The 20,751-nt window shown below is 41.6% G+C and overlaps 1 protein-coding gene across 1 annotated transcript; it reads right to left on the minus strand.

The window, feature by feature from the left end:
* Nucleotides 1-1,860: 1,860 nt before the first annotated feature.
* On the minus strand, nt 1,861-3,284 carry LOC122646445 (hydroquinone glucosyltransferase-like). Its single transcript, XM_043840001.1, has one exon. It carries the CDS (start codon nt 3,280-3,282, stop codon nt 1,861-1,863), a length of 1,422 nt encoding a protein of 473 aa, XP_043695936.1. The 5' UTR covers nt 3,283-3,284.
* Nucleotides 3,285-20,751: the final 17,467 nt, after the last annotated feature.

A 20,751-nucleotide genomic window follows, 5' to 3' on the forward strand; every position in this document is an offset into this window, starting at 1 on the left:
TTCATTTTTATACATGTATCAAACCAAAAGCCGAACCATTAAAGTGAGATTCGATTTCGGTTTTGGTCCAATCGGTTTCAGGTTTTTATCAGGTATTCTTAACAAACTCTTATTCTTTCATTTATCGAATTGTTATTGGTTCGGTTTTAGTTTTCTAATAATTTTTTAAAATTTCTTTTTAAAAAAAAATAAATTCTTTAATATATTGATTTTTCCAGTTTTGGGTTACGGTCGGTTTTGGTTTAGTACTGATTTGTAAAACCCCAAGCCGAGCACAACCGATTCTGAAACAATAAAACATAATGAAGTTAAGTTTTAAAAGTTTAGATAACAATATGATGGTAAAATGACTAAAATTTACCTATGATACAAAACGGGTCAAAATCCCAATAAAATGAAAGCATGAGTAAAAGGAACCTTGAGTGCATGCCCCCTAGGAGGTCAAAGAATCGATTCTCCTGGATTGCATATTGTGCCAAAAAGGCACCCCTCTCTCCCCTCCATTCCCATCCTCCCCCTTTAGTTGTAGATTGTGGGCTTGTCTTAGCCTTCTCCCTTAGTTTGTAAATGACCTGTGGACCCTTGAGTAGGATAGATCAAAAAAAAATAAAAAGAACCCAATGATGATTTAAAAAAACAATATAAAGGAGAATGAATCCTAAAAAAATTGATGCATTATTGAACTTGGATAGTTCCTTTTGTAATGATGCACGGTTGAACTCGTTCTATGATTGTGCTCACAAAGTTCTTCATACAGCTTCTTTAGATCATTGTCCTATAGCAATTATATTTGACCTTTTGAAACATAAAAACTGTCCTTTAAGAGTTCACAAATTCTGGATGGACCACGAAGATTTCATAAAGTGGTGAGAAATTTAAGCCTGCTCTAAAGACTTGGGCTCGAGAGCATTTCCCTGATATTAACGTGTCTTGCAAGGAAGAAAAGGTGGCTCTCAAAGACATTCAAGAAATTTGAGGTTTTACCTAAAGAAGTGAATAATTGTTTCATCATATTTAGACAAATATTTCCCCATCTGTGTGGGGAATTTCTTTGTGAAGGTAATTTCAAAAACTATGGCATCGAGATTGAATCCCCTTCTCCCTAAATTTTATTATTATTTTTTTTTTTGGTAACGTCTCCCTAAATTAATTTCAGAGGGAAACTTCAGTATGGTTTCTGAGCTGATCAACCTTGTGCACCGTCCCATGAGATGAGACATGACTGGTCTCAAATTTGATATTCAAAAAGCTTATGATACGTTTTTTTGGAATTTCTTATTTGCGATTCTTTAGAAATTTGGTTTCAATGCAAAGTGGATCTCGTGGATCCATTACTCTCCGCTCTACCAGATTTCTATTCTCTTGAATGGCAATCCAGTTGGTTTCTTTAAAGTTCAAAGGGTGATCTGATATCTCCCATCTTCTTTATCTTGGCAGAGGAAGTTTTATGCCGGGTCTTAAATTCCTAACTAGTAATGACAAACTGAAACCTGTCCAGGGGCCTCGAGGTATAGTTGTACCAATAAATTCCACTCCTTGGCTCCTTGCGCTTTGTGTTCAGGATGCTTTAGGTTGCTCACGAGTTCATTCTCAATAAATCATTTTTATTTAGCAAAAATAATAATAATAAATAAATAGTGCATGTAAAAAGAAAGTGAAAACCATAAGTATCTATATCAGGAAGTGTTTTCTGTTCAAGAGCATGGATCATGCGCTAGAATGGAGGTCAATGAAAGCACATGATAAAGCATCAACTGGGGTAAGATTTCTATCTTTAATAGGGGGTGGGTGGGTCAGTTCATGCCATCATGTGTCCGGTATAGGAACTACACTCCCGGACAGAGTTCTTTTTCCCATATCTTAAATGATCTTGCAGCTCTTCCATATGTGTGCAACCTCGGATAGTGCCTCTGTGGAAGACCCATCATTGCTCAACACCTTGTTCGCTTCATCCTTGAGTTCACTCATCTTGCTTTGAATTCTCTTTCCTTCTTCCCCTTCCATTAAGCTCTTCACCACTTTTGCAATCTCTTGTCGCCCTATTAAGCCTTTCTCATCTGCTTTGGGCCTTAATGCCACGTTTATGTCCTCCACTAACATTACTGCATTCATCTTTTGCTCTGCATAGAGTGGCCAAGCAATTAAGGGCACACCATGCACTACACTCTCTAGTACTGAGTTCCATCCACTATGACTCAAGAATCCTCCAGTTGAATCATGACTAAGAACTTGAATCTGAGGAGCCCATGAGGGCACAACTAGGCCCATCTCTTTAGTCCTCGCCAAGAACCCCTCAGGCAAGAAGGTTAATGGGTCCTCCATGCTTTGCACTGTAAAAAATGTAGCATCAGCAGCTCCTTTAGTTGGGCTCTTAATAACCCACAAGAACCTATGCCCACTTTCCTCCAATCCTAAGGCCAATTCCTTAACTTGTTCCAACGAGAGGGCTCCACCACTCCCAAATGACACAAATAGAACTGAGCTTCTTGGTTGATTATCCAACCATCGCAAGCACCCGGTTGAATCGGTCACATCCGATGAACCGATTTGTATGAGTGGTCCAATCGGGTAAACCGGCGGCACAGTATGGACTCTTCCTTCCTTGAAAGCTTTAATGGCACTTCCTTCCAACCCATTGAAGCTATTCAATAGAACACCATCCGCTAATCTATAACGTTTTGCAGTGTGTAGAAGCCACTTGTAAGCCTCATTATTCCCGTCTTGGGCTGGATCAGGGAGATCTCTTCCATGTAATGGCACGCAACCGGGCAGCATCACCGGTTCAGGCAAGTCCTTATAATCGCAAGAGTAGGTCTCATCGAGGTTCGGCAAATGGAGAAAAAACGAAAAAAAGGCAGTTGTTGAAGGGAAGAACATGTAAGATGGAATCTTGAATTCCTTAGCGACATCAAATGCTTCTGTACCGAAGAGATCAACAACTAAGGCAACAAGATGAGTTGTTGAAGTTAAGATATACAAAGCTTTACGAATAGAAGAAATGGAGCGAGAAAGTGTGAGGCAGATTCGAGTTTCGACCTTAACATCTCCGGGGAGATCATCGAGGTTAACCGGAGGTAGAAAGATAGAGGTTATGGTCTTAGGAAGGGCATCAAGGACGGCATTTTGGGCTTTGGGTGGTGATCCATCGTTAGGGATGATGAAGGTGATAGTGAAATTGTGGTGGGCGATGAGTCGTTTAGCGAAAATAGTGAGTGGGATTAGGTGACCCATTCCTGGAGTTGGTATAATCGCAATGTTGTGAGTTGATTGAGTTTCTTCCATGGCTGATGGGTGTAGTAGGTTTCAAGGCTATGACGAAAGAAGCAGAGAGAGTCCATGGGTATATAGATAGATGGGCTTAAATATCTTCATTTGTGTTTGTTTCCATTCTTGTTTTATTTGGACGGAGAAAGCAAAGAACAGACTGCTAGAGAGATATTTCAGTTGTTGTTTGTCTGGCATGCATGCTTGTGCTGCTTGTGCATCAGAGAAAGTTGTGTAAATTTTTTTTTTCTATGAGAAAAGTTTTATGTGGGGAGTGTATCGATCATGTTCAGACACAGAAGAGGACGAAATGATCACTAACCTTATAAAAGATCGAAATTCAGCCCCCCATGATGTCAACGTGCATGTTCTCATTGACCCCATGCTGAGGGCCATGCTCACCCACAAAGAACACTAATCCTTTTAAAAAGGAAAAAAAATTAGTGAAGAAAGTAGATATTTCTTCTCTAATTAAAAGCTTTATTGGAATCCTTGTGAGTATCATATTTGATCCCTTGTGGGTCTTCTCCTTGCCTCCTTACGGGGCTTGATGGCCGATAGACCTTAGACAACTGCACCACCAAAAAAAAAAAAGTTTTAATGGAATCGATTCTTCAGTGACTCATGAGTCGTGACTTGATGTCAGTTTCAAATATATTTTATGGTTAGGACATATAAAATATAAAAGTGGTAATTTTCATGCACGGCTCTCTATAAGGAGGAGGGATTACGATTCAATTAGGGAGCATTTGATCATTTTGACCCTTATTGTAAGAGAGGTGGCACAACCATGCAAGTGTGCACAGAATTTTTACCTAATATAATATTAGGGCAAGAGAACGCTCTCTGGGCCTCTAAAGCCTATGTGCATGCATTGGGCAACAGGAGCGCACGCGCAAGCATGGGTTTTTACAAATGCCCCATGAAAATACTCATTTGTCCAAATGCCCCTACAACTTTCTAATTGCAAACTCCCCCCTGCTTTCAAAATAGTGAAGCATTTTGGTCCAATTTGATAATTTGGGACATTAGACGTCAGTTTCAGGGTATCTAATGACCAAAATGCCCTTCTGATAAAAACCCATCAAAATTAAAAAATAAAATGACCAAATTACCCTCATGTTCTCCAAATGGTTTAGGGTTTGAAATTGAAAATCAAACCCTAAATCATTTGGGGAAGATGAACCCTAAAATCAAACCTCCAAAATTGAAGTTGCAGTGAAGAAATTTGTGGGTTAGGGTTTTTCTTTTTTCTTTTTTTTCTTTTTTGTTTTTTCTTTCATTGATTCGAGCCTGGAATGAGTTCGGTTAGGAACTTAGGAAGTTTCTTCTGATTTGGCTTTAGGTTTTAAATATTTAATTATAATTATTTTCTAAAATTTTGACCATGAAAATTCTGATTCAACTCTGAGGCTTTGTGATTAGGTGAATTTTTGGACTTGAAAGCGAAGAAAACAGTGGGAAGAACAAAAGAGTTGAATTCGATGGTTATATGATCTTGGTTAGCTTGATTGCACTGAAGATTTGAATCTATTTGAGAATGGGATCTCATTTGGACTTTAAAAATATTGGCGATGGATTGCTGCCGGAAGGAAGTGGTGGTGGTGGTGCTGGAAGAGATTACCGGGAAATTTCACACTGACACGACAACCTTCCGTTTATTCGTTGACCTTCAATGAGTTTCAGAACTCCATGGGTGGCCTTAGGAAGGATTTTGGCTCGATGAACATGGATGAATTGCTCAAGAACATTTGAACTGCTGAAGAGACTCAAGCCATGGCTTCTTCCTTAGGTATTGCTGAAGGTGGGTTCCCTGGAGGGAATCTGCAGAGGCAGGGTTCAAACCATGGCTTCTTCCTTAAGTTTAATTTTCAGTTTTGGAGGTTTGATTTTAGGGTTCATTTTCCCCAAATGGTTTAGGGTTTGATTTTCAGTTTCAAACCCCAAACCATTTGGGGAAGATGAGGGCAATTTGGTCATTTTATTTTTTTTATTTTGGTTAGTTTTTATCAATGACATTTTGGTCATTAGATATCCTGAAACTAACGTCTAACTTCCCAAATTAACGGACTGGACCAAAATGATACACTGTTTTGAAAGTAGGAGGGAGTTTGCAATTAGAAAAGTTGTAGGGGGCCATTTGGACAATGGGCATTTTCAGGGGGAATTTGTTAAAAACCCCACAAGCATCGACTTGGATGGGATTTCTGCCTTTCCACGGGGGAAGGATGGTACTTTCCATGGAGGCCAGCACGGTGGGTTTTGTGTCTAAGCGTAGGAGCCACACTGGCCACAGGACCAGGTATCGTTCTTTTCCCCATAAAATTAATAGAAAATAAAGCTAGATACATTATCCTTTACTGTAATAGATACCCATGTAATCCTTGCCTTTTGGGCCACCCTCATAGCAACATAAAACCAAAAAAGAATTCTTTAAAGTTATAGTGAAATCCATGATCGAGCTTATACATAGAAGAAATTGTTAAAATAAGTTTAAACAAGTCTTAAGCTATCCAAGCTATTCCCTACTCCATCCAACTAACAAGAAAATAATTATCTACCCAAACCTCTATTTGCCAATATTCTATATACCCAAACCTCTATTTACTAGTATTCTTTTGCTAGCTATCATTTGTTGCAAACCCTGCAACATGCCTCTAACCTTAGATGCCAACAAGTTCATGCAAGTCCATAATCCATAGAAGCATAACAAAATTGTGACTTAAGTAATGAAGTCAGTTTCAATTTGTTTCTCAATTTATAGACTTAAGTGATGAGGCTTAAAAAGTTGGCCTTTTGTTTTTGTTTTTATTTTACTCTTTTGAGGGGTCGGGCAGTGGGTAGGGCGGTCAATCAGCTTCGGGCAGAAGGCCACCTACCTACCTTCCTTCCACAACGAGGCTCCACATATTGCAGATGGATGCTTTCTACATTTCTAGATGACGATCTAAATAGAGCACTCCACCTTTCCACGGTAACAGCAATAGTGACGGATCTTTGTCCCCCTCCAATTCCCTACCCGGCTCAGTTCCCCCAGTGCCTGTAATAAAGGGGGGCAATGACCACCATACCCCTCCCGAACATTCTACTCTGGTGGGGTCCACCCCTTATTATAGGCACTAGGGGAACTGGGCTGGGCAGGGAGCCGTAGGAGGTAATTTTTCCAATAGGGACCTGAGTAGCACCACACGAAGTCACACTCCCAAAATGGGATGTGGCCCCGACACCAACTCTCTCTATAGCACTGAAAGAAACCCCAAGGCTCTGACCTTCCAAACTCACTTCAGTAAAAGTAACACTAGCAACCATCCAGACCAGTTACTGTTCCACATATGGGGTTGTTCATCGTCCAGGAAAATTATCTCCTCCAGTACCCTGCCCGGCCCAGTTCCCCAGTTCTTTTAATAAGAGGAGGGGTTGGACCCTATTGGATTTTTTGGTTGGCTTTTATCTAGACCGGTTGATGGGTTGGTTCAATGGTCTAGTTTTGGTCATCCATTTGAATGCAAGGTGAAGATTATTCAAGTGTTGGAGCTTTCAAGAAGGTGAAGTCTTCAAGAGGTGGAGTCTTCTAGTAAATGGAGGAGTTGAGTCTTTAACAATGTTGGAACTTCCAAGAAAGTGAAAGTGGTTTTGGTGGTTGAAGATATTATGCTTGGTGGAGTCCTCCAAGAGTCTCTTGGAAGAAGTGTGAGTGGGCTTTCTCTAAAGAGAGAGAAAGTCAAATCTTCTCCAATAAGTTAGAGGAGAGAGAATTAGTGAGTTTTTTCTAAGGAGAGAGAAAATGCCAAGAAGAATAAAAATGAAGAGATAGAGGTGTAGAGACACCAAGGGAAAAAGTGTGAAATGAGAAAGAGGAGGTGAGTGAGTGTCCAAGTGAGAAGAGGGAAGAGAGAAAGGGTGTACAAGGGACTTGGGTTTGGGTATCAAATTGCAAGGGTTGCACTATTGTTTTTCTTCTCTTGCTCTTAGTGGAAGATTGATCACTCCGTGGATGTAGGCGGTATTGCCGAACCACGTAAATCTCTTGTCTCTTGTGTGATTGTTTTCCTTTTATTTTCTTTTGTTTGTTCTTGTTGATCTTGCCCATACTGGTTTTGTGCGTTGCTCACATTGCAAAGAGAAAGTTGTTTTCACAACCCCAACAAGTGGTATCAGAGCCGACGATTGGTGAACAAGTTTGAGGTCGATGGTCTTAGTAGACATTGAGCACATACGGTATTTCAAGAAGGTTGATTTGAGATCAACAAGATGGCGGGATCAACAAAGTTAGAGGTGGAGAAATTTGATGGCAAGAACAATTTTAGCTTATGGCAAAGCACAGTCAAAGACATCTTGGTGCAACAAGGCTTAATTAGATAGTTGATTGGAGAGAAGTCAGAAAAGATCTCAGTTGAGGACTGGGAAGAGATGGAGATGAAAATGGTAAGCACTATTCGCTTGTGTCTTGCAAATGAGATAAAGTGTAGTGTTTTGAAGAAAGATGAAAGCGGTGCATCGGTATTGATCAAGATTATTACCAGAACTGGCATTAAGAAGGAAGGAAGCTTATGACGGGCTGAAAAAAGTTAATTGGATGGCGAGTGGAAGGATTGCTGCTGTCTTTCAAGCCAAGAAGGACTCGTTCGCAGATGCAAAAGGGGATGATGATCCTCCCCACCCGGGTGATGAAGGTGGGGTCCTAAAGAGATGGAGGCCGTGAAGGATTTGGGTCGTGGATTTTTAGATCCTCTTGGGGGGAAGTCCTTCGCAGAGGCAATAGGTAAGAACATCCTACCGGATGTAAAAGCTCTCCCTGTGCTGATCCATGAGGGTGGATTTGTGAGGGTGAAGATCCCACAGGGCACTTACGAGGCTCAAGTCCAACATTTCAGGTATACGTTGATAGGACGTTTAAACCTGCAACAGGTCCCCTTCACTACGTTGCGAAAAGTAATCTGTGACTCTTGGAGGTTGAAAGGGTCTGTGGATTTGATTTCGATTGGGAAGGGCTATGTTATCTTTCATTTTGAACTGGAGGCTGATATGAGCCTGATTTGGAGGAGAAGCCCGGTTAGAGTGGAAAATCAATTGATAAGGTTCCAGAGATGGCGTCCGGACTTCAATGTCAATGGAGCACATCAGGCTAGAAAGCTTGTCTGGGTTCATTTCCCTGACCTCCGCTTTAAGTATTGGCACCCTGATATCCTCCTTTCTCTGGCCAAAGCACTGGGCACTCCGGTGGCGCTTGACAAACAAACCCATGAGAGCACTGTAGGGATGTTTGCTCGGGTGTTAATAGATATGGATGAATCTATCGATAGGTTGGATGAGATCATGGTGGGACGTGATCATGTCGGCTCTTCGGATTTGTTTTGGTTTAAACAGAACGTGGTGTATGAGGACAATTTCCTCCACTATGATTTTTATAGGAGAGTTGGGCATGCCTTTAGTAATTGCAAGGAGCGTTTAGCAGTGGAGGCAAGAAAGAAATCGGTGGCGATGGATGCAAATGGTCCTGTTGCTCCGGATAACAAAAACTTGGGCTCATCGAATAGGCCTAGCTTAGCAAGCAAGGAGAGGACTGTGTCTTCCTCCTCCATCCCTTCTAGGATTCCTGAATCAGTAGGAGCATGTGTGGAGGTGGCCGGAGAGAATCCTGTGGGGAACGATGGTGGTGCTGCTGCCAGAAACGATGATAATGTGTTTATGGAAAGATATCAGGAGGGTGATACTTCGCCTGATTTGGCTCAACAGGCTAGGGTAATTTTGGAAAGGAATCCTCCCCTTTCTATTGGTGGAGCTGCCAATATGGGCAATGAAAATAGAGATGGTCAAAGCAGTAGGGACCATGAGATGGCTGCCAGTGAGTGGGGTGAAGCAAGAATGGAATCTAATCCACATGATTTTGGTAGAATGGAGAATTTGCACCGTAATGTGGCGAGCTCTAGCCTGGGCCATAGGTCGGGCCGTGTAGCCCTCTCTACAATGGGTCATGGTCATTTCGGTGGGGCTGGGGTGCGGGTTGGAAGGTTTGGTGTTGCTTCAATTCATGGTGGCAGATATGCAAGTAGTTCGGGTACCTCTTCCCCCTGAGAAGCTGAACAGTGGCATCACAGTGGAGGGGAATTAGAGGTGGTTCTCCCGGTGGATGCATCGCATGTTGTGGAGGAATTGGCTGAGACTACGATTGTTAACGAAACAGTGGTAGTGCATGCGAAGGAAGTCGAAGCCATTGATAATGCAGCCTTGCATGTAGAGATGATGGGTGCGTTACAGTCGAAGTAGTGCAAAGGAAGACTGGGTTCACAAGTGGATCTTTAGGGTCGCAAATGCTCAGAGCGTTTGGCGGCAAAATCTTCTAATGCCCAATGAAAGTCTTCTTCTGGAATGTAAGAGGTAGTAGGAAAAATGCAGCTCGCTTGGCGATGTCATCTATTATTTCAGACTTGAGTCTAGATTTAATTTGCTTGGCTGAGCCGAAGGTTGAGATCAATAAGTATCCGGCTTTGTTCTTCAATAAAATGGGTTACTCGATGGACTTTATTCACAATGTGCATTCGGGTGCCGTTCCAAATTTGTGGATCATGTGGAAAATGGAGATGGCTCGACCTGTTGTGGTCGCCAGTTCAAACCAGCACATTTCTATATCAGTGTTATGGAGAGGTAACTTACTGTATGTCTCTGCCATTCATGCCAGCTGTTTGCGTGTGGATAGGCGGAAGTTGTGGTATGACTTGCTTAACCTGAATTTGGGTTCGGTTCCTTGGTTGGCGACGGGGGATTTTAATGCGACTTTGTTGTCGGAAGAGAAGAGAGGCCCAGGGGCATTCTTTATAGGCTCGGCCTTAGAGTTTGGAGCTTGGGTTAACTCCTGCAACCTTATTACAGTGCCCTCCCTTAGTAAAAAGTTTACTTGGTCGAACAACAAGGTGAGGGGTCGTGTGGAGACCATTCTTGATCGAAGCTTTGGTAACTCTAAGTGGTTTGAAATGTTTCAAGGTTGCTCTCAGAGGGTCCTGGCTCGAGTGGCGTCGGACCATTCCCCCCTTCTTATTGGCCATGAGCCCTGGAGTAAACCGCCCAATGCCCTATTTAGATTCCACTTATTTTGGATGAAGAATCCTCATTTTTTGGAGGTGGTGCAGCAGTCTTAGAGCCAGCCGGTGGTGGGCTCCCCTATCTTCATTCTGAGGCAGATGCTCAAGAGGTTGAAGTCGGTTCTAAGACAGTGGTATCGAGAGGCTTTCCCAAATTTAATTCAGGCGGTGAAGGAGGCTAAGTTTGAGGTTGAGGAGGTTTAGGAAACTATGGAGGTGTGTGGGGTCAATGAGTTCTTATTTGGGCAGGAAGCTGACGTAAAAACTAGATACATGCTTGTTTTGAAGGATTGTGAGAAGCTCTGGAGGGAGAAATCCAGGAATAAATGGCTAAAGGAGTGGGATCGCAACTCAAAATTTTTCCACCTCTCTACGGTGATCACAAGGGCAAAAAATCTGATTAAGTGTCTTAAAAAAAGTGATGGTACGATGGTTGCGGATCCGGCGAGTTTGGCAGATTATATAGGTTGTTTTTTTAAAGATTTACACAAGGCGGTCCCCTTGGCCAAGCACAGGGATCTTCTTGAGGTAATCCCTAGCGTCTTGGGGGAGGATGAAAGGCAGACTTTGGAGCGGGTCCCTGGGATTGATGAAGTAAAGGGTGCAGTGTGGGGCCTTGACCCCGACAGTTCACCTAGGTCGGATGGGTTCCAGGGTGCTTTTTTTAGACGATGTTGGGAAATTGTGGGGAATGATGTAGGGAGGGTTGTGGCAAATTTCTTCAGGGAAGGCATTATGCCTAAGGGGACGAATAATTGTTTCATCTCTTTGATTCTCAAGGTGGAGGGTGCGATCTCGTTGGATAAGTTTTGCCCTATCTGTATGGGGAATTTCTTCTGTAAAATTATTTTGAAGACTATGGCTAACAGGTTGGGGGTGCTTCTTCCCCATCTGGTTTTCGAGGAACAGGGGGCATTTAAGAAAGGCAAGGTTATTTTTTCCAATATTTGCTTGGCTTTGAAGAAAAGTAATTTGATGCATAAGGCGGTCAAGGGTGGGGGTATAGAGCTCAAGCTAGATGTGCAGAAGGCCTATGATTCTCTCTCTTGGGACTTTCTCTTCTAGGTGTTGCGGAGGTTTGGGTTTAGTGACAGATGGATTCAGTGGCTCCATACTATGTTGTCTTCTACTAGAATTTCATTGTTGGTGAATGGTGGTTCGGTGGGGTTTTTTGGAGTGGAAAGGGGGCTGCATCAAGGAGACCCTCATTCTCCATTACTATTTATTATTGCGGAGGAAGTTCTCTGTAGGGGTCTAAAAAGGCTTGTGGAGGAAAACAAGATCCTTCCCCTTAGAGGTCCTAGAGGTGTCCCCACCCCTGGACACTTACTTTTTGCTGACGATGTGTTTATCTTTTTAAATGGTTCTATCAGGTATGTTCGTGAGTTGGCCTTTCTTGAAAAATATCAAAGCTTCTTGGGGCAAAAATTCAACTTGGAAAAAAACAAGCTTTTCTGTGCAATCATCTCTTCGAGAAGACGACGGATTTCGAACTTTCTTAACATCCCTTTGTGCAAGCTCCCTATGAGGTACCTGGGACTGAAATTTTTAAAGGCAGAGTCACGAGAAGCAATTTAATGCCCTTAGTAGATAAGTTCAAAAGTCAGCTTTCTGGTTGGAAGGGCAAGCTCCTCTCTTTTGCAGGTCATGTTGAGCTGGTTCGGTCAGTAATGTTAAGTGTGCCTGTTCATAACTTCTCCATATACTGGTGGCCCTCTTCTCTTGTGTCCTTGATGGAGAGATGGATGAGAAATTTCATTTGGGCAGGAGACATCGAGGCTCGAAAGGTCGTGACTATCAGTTGGGATGTGGTTTGCAAGCCTAAGAAGGAAGGTGGCTTGGGCATTCGCAGGCTTTGGGACATTAATAAGGCTCTTCTATGTAAGTTGGCTTGGTCCATCAAGCACGAGAACTTGGTGTTGTGCAACTTCTTGAGAGCCAAATTGGTTTATTCTGATGGGTTTCTAAGGTTCCCCTCCCCTCCTTCTTCAATTCTGCCTGGTATCCGTAAGGTGTGGGACCTGATTGAGCAAAATGAAAGATGGGTTATTGGTAATGGCAAGTCAGTTCGGTTTTGGACTGATTCCTGGCTGGGTAGGGAATCGATTGCTACTGCGTCGAGGCTTGGATCGGGTTTTTTATGGACAAAATAGCCCGTGTGTCTGATTTCATTGAGGGTACTTCTTGGTCCCTCCCTCAGGTTCGATCTCGGTTCCTTGGTGATATCTTTGAGGCTATTAAGTCTATCACTCTGCCTAACCCGCCCTCCTCGGACTCCTGCTTCTGGGGCTGCACCCCTTCGAGTAGGTTCTCTGTGAAGTCTCCATGGGAGGTGCTTAGAAGTAAATCTCCTACCACTCATTGGGCAGCCTTAGTTTGGAACAAATCTCTCCTTCCAAGACACTCATGTTTCGCCTGGCGTCTAGTTCTTGGTAAAACGCCCACTAATGTGGCATTGGCTAAAAGAGGAGTGTGCTTGGTTTCCCGTTATGAGATGTGTGCATCACATGAGGAGTCGGATACTCATTTGTTTTTGGAATGCCCTTTTTCTCTTCGTTTATGGCAGAGGTTTTTGGATATGTTCAGTGCTCAATGGCCAAGTCCGACTTCCTTGGAAGAGTTTCTGCTTTGGGGTAAAAGGAAAGCTAGAGTGGTTCCTATGAAGGATGCCTGGGCAGTGGGCCTGATCTTATTATTGTATGGTATTTGGCGGGAACGTAATAATAGAAGATTTGAGGGTTTCGCCTCGGACGTGAAGAAGGTTTGGTCTGGTTTCCTTGTGTCTCTGCAGGAGCTCTCTTGGTCTTTTACCAATCCGGTCTCCTCTGTTCTTGAGTTGCGCTGTGCTAGAAGACTGGGCATCCCCGTTCTCCCTAATCCTACTAGGGTGACGGTTGAAGTGAGATGGCGCTGCCCTTCCACTGGTTGGGTGAAACTCAATGTGGACGGTTGCTCTTTAGGGAATCCGGGCAAGGCTGGAGCGGGTGGAATTCTTAGAGATGATCGGGCTGTCCCTATTACTGCTTTTAGTGTGTTTCTTGGGACCATGACCAATTATGAGGCTAAGTTCAGGGCCATTTTTCTTGGTCTGATGAGAGCTAAAGAGATTAGGGTCACTCAGCTTTAGGTGGAGTGTGACTCTATGGCTATGGTAGAAGCGCTTCGCGCCAAGTCTGTTCCTTAGTTTGTCACCCAACAGTGGATGGGTTTGGAGCCTTTCCTCCACTCCATTTCTTGGAAGGTTACCCATTGTGTCAGAGAAGTGAATCCAGTGGCAGACTTCCTGGCGAAGTTGGCTGCGAAAAGGGCTTTTTCCTCTCCCCGGTTTTTGGATTTTCCCCCCATCGATTCAGGTAGTGCTATCAGATGATGCTTTAGGTAGGCCCAAGTTCAGATTTGCCTAGTGTCTTAGGCAGGTTTGTTTGTTGCCGCTAGCCTTGGTGTTAGTGAGGTTTTTTTTTTAGTCTGGGTTGCCTGGACTTTTCCTTCCTGTACTCTTTCTTACTAATATTCTTGCTGATCTTTAGCAAAAAAAAAAGTGTAGTGTTTTGAATGAAACCTCTGCTACTAAGTTGTGAAAAAATAAGTTATTTCTTAAGAAGAAATTGTATCAACTAAGAATGGAGGATGGATCAAATATTGTTGATTATATCAATGAGTTTAACAAGATTGTCACTCAGTTGATGAGTTTAGATGTGAAAATAGAAGAGGAGGACAAGGCCTTACTTCTATTATCTTCTCTTCCAATTGTTTATGGTACTCTTGTCACTACACTTTTTGTTGGAAAGGACACATTAAAGATTGATGAAGTTACTACAGCTCTTCTGAATACAAAGACGTTCAAGAGGCCCAATAATGGTTTAGAATCACTAGCATTAGTGATGAATGGTGATGGGAACCAACAGAGGGAAAGGAATAATGACAGAAGATTTACAAGGAAAGAATACTCGCGATTCAAGTCAAGAGGTAAAAATACTTATGAGGTTATATGTTTTTGGTGTGACAAGGTAGGACACATAAAAAGGGATTGTCCGGAGAGACAAATATATTTGGAAGAGATAGTAAGGAAGAGAGGACTTATGATGATACGAATCAAACAAGTGTGACTGAAACTTGTTCCTATTTTAATAGTGATGAGATCCTTGTCACAATTGGTGGCAAGCACGGTTCGAGAACGAAGGTGAACAAGATGCATATCCGTTGCTACAAGTGCAGAAAATTTGGACACACGAAGAGAGAGTGTCTGCAAGGAGGAAAGAATAATGCACATTCTTTGAAAGGTATGAATATTGTTTCTTGTGATGAGTGGATTTTAGATTCTGGAAGTTCTTTTCATGTTTGCTCCAAGAGGGAATTATTTAATAAATTCCAAGCGACCAAAGGAAGTGTGTCACTTGGTGATAGTTCTACTTGTGAAATTGAGGGTGTGAGAATGGTGAAAATAAAAATATTTGATGGAATAGTTCACACTCTTGATAATGTTAAGTATGTTCCAAAAATGCGTAGGAATCTAATTTCAATTATAGTCGATTGGACTCCAAGGTTTTTAAGACTTCATTTGCAGATGGAGCAATGAAGGTCTCACATGGAGGTCTAGTCATGATGAAAGGTGAAGAATGTAAAGGATTGTATCGATTGTTGGGAAATACAATGGTTGATAGTGCTCCTATGACCCCAATAAGTGATTGAAAACGGAGTACACAAGTTGGAAGGAACATGTGCAAACTTTCTTTTGTTGATAATATTGAGAAGTGAGTTCATGTTCAACAAATCTCCAGGTGGCTATGATAAAAGCCAAGGTGGAGAATTTTGGGTTTTTTGGTTGGCTTTTATCTAGACCGGTTGATGGGTTGGTTCAATGTTCTAGTTTTGGTCATCCATTTGAATGTGAGGTGAGGATTCTTCAAGTGTTGGAGTCTTCAAGAAGGTAAAGTCTTCAAGAGGTGGAGTCTTCTAGTAAATGGAGGAGTTGAGTCTTCACTAATGTTGAAACTTTCTAGAAAGTGGAAGGGGTTTTGGTGGTTGAAGATATTATGCTTGATAGAGTCTTCTAAGAGTCTCTTTGAAAGAAGTGTGAGTGGACATCTCTAAGGAGAGAGAAAATACCAAGAAGAATAAAAATGAAGAGATAGAGGTGTAGAGACACCAAGGGAAAAAATGTGAAGTGAGAAAGAAGAGGTGAGTGAGTGTCCAAGTGAGAAGACGGAAGAAAGAAAGGGTGTACAAGGGACTTGGGTTTGGAAATCAAATTACAAGAGTTGTACTATTGTTTTTCTTCTCTTGTTCTTAGTGGAAGATTGATCACTCCGTGGATGTAGGCAGTATTGCTGAACCATGTAAATCTCGTCTCTTGTGTGATTGTTTTCTTTTTCTTTTCTTTTGTTTATTCTTGTTGATCTTGCGCATACCGATTTCGTGTGTTGCTCACATTGCAAAAAGAAGGTTGTTTTCACAACCCCAACAGATCCCACCCAGGCAGGGGTGGAATGGTCACTGCCCCACCCTTGTTAGGGGCACTGGGGAACTGGGCCGAGCAGGGAACTGGAGGGGATAAATATCCTCATTGTCCATCAATCAAATGGCCACGTCAATACTCTTATTCTTCATTAGACCCTTCACCAGTAGAAGTTGAAAAACAAAAAACCTTCGTATCTTTAATTGTTTTTGTGAGTCATGTATTATGTTTCTGTTGCTTTCATCTCTAAGGAAGGAAAACACTCCCTTTGAATTTGTTATATTTGAAGCAATCTATGATCATTAGAGTCGTCATAGTTATATTTGTTGAAAGGTAACATTGGGTCTTTGTTGAAAGGTAACATTGGGTCAAGGGAGAGCTTCGAAGTTGTGATTGCTAATGACAACAACATTGTTAAAGACCTAGATAAGGATGATTCAGATGTGTTATTAACACTCAAAGGAATGCATGTATCTTAGTCTATATTGCTTGATGACAGTCCTACCTTCTCCAACATGAGCAGAAGGAGATATTTTAGCAAGTAGCTATCGTGGATCTTATCACATCAGGTCTCATGAAGCTACAGGAATGATATTATCATAGAGGACTTGAGAATGATGGTTAGACAGTTAAGACACATTTAGTAAAATAATGGACAAGCTAGCACACAACTGGCTATCCAAAAATTTAACACTTTGGATTAGGGATATAAATGTATCGAATTCAGCTCACATTTACTATTATCCGAATCCGAATCCATTTACCGAATGGCATATCCGTATATGATCTAATATCCTACGGATTTCTAAAACTAATATCATATTTGAATTTAGGAGTTTATCAGATTTTCGAATATTATTCAATAAACTATTCGATTAGTAAACTATTTTGACCTATATCAATTACAGATTTCCGAATCTGACTACTCGGATTTCCAAAATATGAAAGTGTTTATAATAAAGGCTATATAGTAATATATCATATATTTTTACAAAAATATTAAACTAATCACATTTTACAATCAGATAGTAAATTAATAGGATATTATCCGGATCCGAAATGGAATATCCGAATCCAATTATCTTTTGGACAGATTTGAATATTTTTCAGAAACCAAAATTCCGGATTTGAAAACCCCTAAACGGAGTCGAACACGGATTTTTGGTTATCCAATTACATCCCTACTTGGGATCCATGGTGCGCTTCAAGCTGGGAAGATATCAATCCCTCTCCTATATTGTGCCACGTTCATTGCAAGGCCTTTTTAATATAACGTTTAGCAAATAAGGTTTTGAAATGGTGAACGATCTGTTCTTCTTGAAATTGATACATAATTTTTTAAGTTTTAAGAATTTCAATTCCAAATGTTAAGTAGAATCTCTCTTACAAATTTCTCCTGCATGTGGGGCATAAAGACTAATAACTTGCTCTTGAACAAAAATGGACATTCGAACCTCTCATATTTTGGCTTGTGTAAGCCCATTGTTTGAAAATATACAACAAATTTATTGGGAAAAGAAGGCTTCAGTCTTCAAGAAGAGGCACACATTGAATGTGTGTAGGACATGTTGATAGAGCTCCCTGCCGAAAGAACAATGGATTCGCAATTGACGAATTTGTTCTATCATTCCCTTCCCTTTCCTTCTTGGTTAGGTGAACGCATTTAAGAAAATTAAGCAGCGGTTATATATGTTAGAGGTTATTACAATAGCACATTTTTGTGTTCAGTTATTAATTTGACTTCTTTAATATGCATGTTTATTCTATTGTGGGAACTCTTAATTACATGACACTTGAGGTATTGCTAGAGAAAGATTATGACAAAAAACACAATGCCACCACACATCTCCAATCAAAATTAAACTAATCTAAGCCATTCCTGTAGGAAATATATCATCCAAATCATACATGAAAATACATGTAACAAGGGGTTTAGATAACTTATATATTTTGTAGACAAACTAAGGTTGATGTCAGTAACTCATGTACCAAATATAACGTCACAAACCTAAAATTATGTTGAGAAACTTAATGGGCTGAGTCGTATTAATAGACATTGTCCTAAAGATTGTAGACACCGCTTATGATGTAAGCCGGGTTCTTGCGAATCAGCCTCCAAGATAAAACAACCCTTGGACCCTTCAGTAGTCGTTGCACTCGCACACTAGTCAAGCCCTTTTGAGTCACATCCTGGTTGTGCTCAGTCAATAACAGGAATGAAATAACAGGACCTTTTAAAAAAAATAAAAACAGAGGAACAGAGTTTTGAAATTGAAAAGTCACAGGTGAATGGTGCAAATCTGAACAAGAGATTTATGATGAAATCTTTGAATATTATAAGAATCTGTTCAGCTCTAAAGGGATTGATGAGGAAGCACTGATCGAAGTTCTCCAAAATGTCCAGCCTTGCATTTCTCAAGCTCAGAATGCAGCTCTCATTGCAAGGCCAAACTTGGAGGAAGTTAAATCTGCCTTGCTTTCAATGGGTCCCCTAAAGTCCCTAGTAGGGGTGTCAAAAAAGCTCGGCCGGCCCGAACCCGCTTTGAGCCCGGCTCCAACCTGATCCTGATTTTTCAGCCCGAAGGGCGGGATTGGGTTTAGCAATAATCTGGCCCTAGCAGAGTCGGGTCGAGCTCGGGTTCAGGCCTCGGGCTGAGCCCGGCCCGGCCCTATGCTAATATTATATTATAAGTATTAAAAAGCAAAAGACAAACCCTAAATTTTATATATAGATATTATTATATTAATATAATTAATTAAAAAGCAAAAGTAAAACCCTAAATGACTAAATTTTAAATAACCCTTTTCATCCTAATCGCTAAGGGAAGGGAGTAACTGAGTAAGGAGGTAAGGGCGCCGCTGGAGGGTGGAGGCTGAAGGCCTGAAGTTCGGTTTGTCGTGAAGCATTGAAGCAGGAGAGTGGAAGCTGAAGTTCACAAAATCTGTATTATTTTCTCCTATTCTTCTTAGTTCTCTTCTTCGCTTGAGCGGTTGACCATATCATATTCTTTCTCTGATTTGAACTTTATAAATATAACGTAAGAGCCTCTCACGTTGGAATGGATTGAAGTTTTGAGTGTTGTTTAGCCTTGAGAATCTATGAGAGTCAGAATGGGTGAGATACCCTAGCCTGCGATAGGCTTCTTTCCCCCTTTTGCTGCCAGCCCTGGTTTATGATTAATTTCTGCTCTATAGCTTCAATTTCTACCGGTGTTGTTCTAATTTCAAGAGAGCATATTGTCCTTCACTTCCTGTTTTATTCCCAACTACAGGTAAGAGCTAATCAAAGTTTAATTTCAGTTTAAATCAACCTGTGGCATACTCTGTTTTCAGACCTGTTTCAACATTTATTGTCTAATCCATATAATCCTAACCCCTCCTCTGATTTGAGTTTGATACAAATCTGAGTTTTCTCTCTCGATTAGTATTTTTTAAATTACTCCTAAACTATCATTGCCCTCAACTAGTAGGTGGTTCCCCCCCCCCCCCCGACCTAACCCTCTCCTATTCCCAGCCAATAAATCTTACACTCTTCTATGGGGAAAGAGAGACACAATTACCCTGCTTGGTATTCATAGAAAAAATTGGAATTTTAGCATTTAAAACAAAGAAAAAAAATAAAGAAATTAAATAATTTAAGTCAAAATACAACCAACTTGAGATGATGGATAGAAGGATCAGATGAATGATGTGGCTACAAGAAGACGCAGCCTAGAGTGCAAAAATAAAAGAAAAAGTTGTAACATGCCAGGGTCAATCAGGGCCAACCCGGCCCTGCCCGACCCAATCAGGGTCGGGTCAGGTTAGGGGAAACCCTGGCAGGGTCGGGTCGGGTCGAGTCGAGGGTATCTTAGGCCCTGGCAGGGTTGGGTTGGGTTTGGGTTTAGGTTAAGGCCCTTAGGGTTGGGTTAGGGTTTAGGCAGGGTTTAGGCCAGGCCCGGCCCAGCCTGGCCCATTGACACCCCAGATGTGGATGGTTTTCCCCCATTGTTCTTCCAAACTTTTTAGGAAATAATATCCTTGGACCTCTATTCTTTTGTGTCGGCTTTTTTCTCTACAAGTACTCTCCCTCAAGGCTCAAATGATACACTAATATGTCTTATTCCTAACAAAGGAGAACCTAAAGCTGTAGAAGGCTTCCGGCCTATCAGTCTCTGTGGAGTGGCTATTAAGGTCATAACAAAGATCCTTGCACCTAGACTGCAGTCCTGCCTACCCGAGGTCATATCTCCAACCCAGTCGGCCTTCATCCCGGGATGGCTCATATCCGACAACATATACATAGCACACGAAGCATTTCATTATATCAAAAAGAGGAAGAAGAGAGAAATTCTTAGTGGCGGCTAAGTTGGATATGAAACGAGCGTATGATAGATTGGAATGGCAACTCATTGATCGCCTTCTTGTTCGTATGGGCTTCTGCAACAAGTTTGTTACTATGGAAATGACATGTATCACATCTGTTAAGTACTCTATTCTCATTAATGGTGCGAACAGATGTGTGATTACCCCAAATAGAGGCATCAGGCACCCTTGTCCTCGACACTGTTTATTCTATGCTCTCATGGCCTTAATAGCACTATTGACAAGGCAGAATCTGAAGGCGAAGTGAAAGGAATTAAGATTCGAAATAGGTCCCCTTCCCTTTCCCATCTCTTATTCGTTGATGACTGTGTGTTGTTTTCTAAAGTGAAGCTCCAGGCTATGTACAAACTTTTCAGTTTGTATGGACACCTTCTGTAGAGCAAGTGGGCAAGCCATCAACTCCAAGAAATCTAGTCTCTGCTTTAGCTCCAACATGCCACCAAGGATAAAGAGATTGTTCTCAAGAATCTTTAAGATCCCATACGGCAACGGGCCTTTTAAGTACCTAGGACTTCCGACAGACTTTGGCATCTCTAAAGTTGATCTCTTTCATAGCATAAGTGATAACATGTCCAGAAAAATGCAAGG

The sequence above is a fragment of the Telopea speciosissima genome, chromosome 11, assembly GCF_018873765.1.
Source record: "Telopea speciosissima isolate NSW1024214 ecotype Mountain lineage chromosome 11, Tspe_v1, whole genome shotgun sequence".
In the NCBI taxonomy this organism is placed as follows: Eukaryota; Viridiplantae; Streptophyta; class Magnoliopsida; order Proteales; family Proteaceae; genus Telopea; species Telopea speciosissima.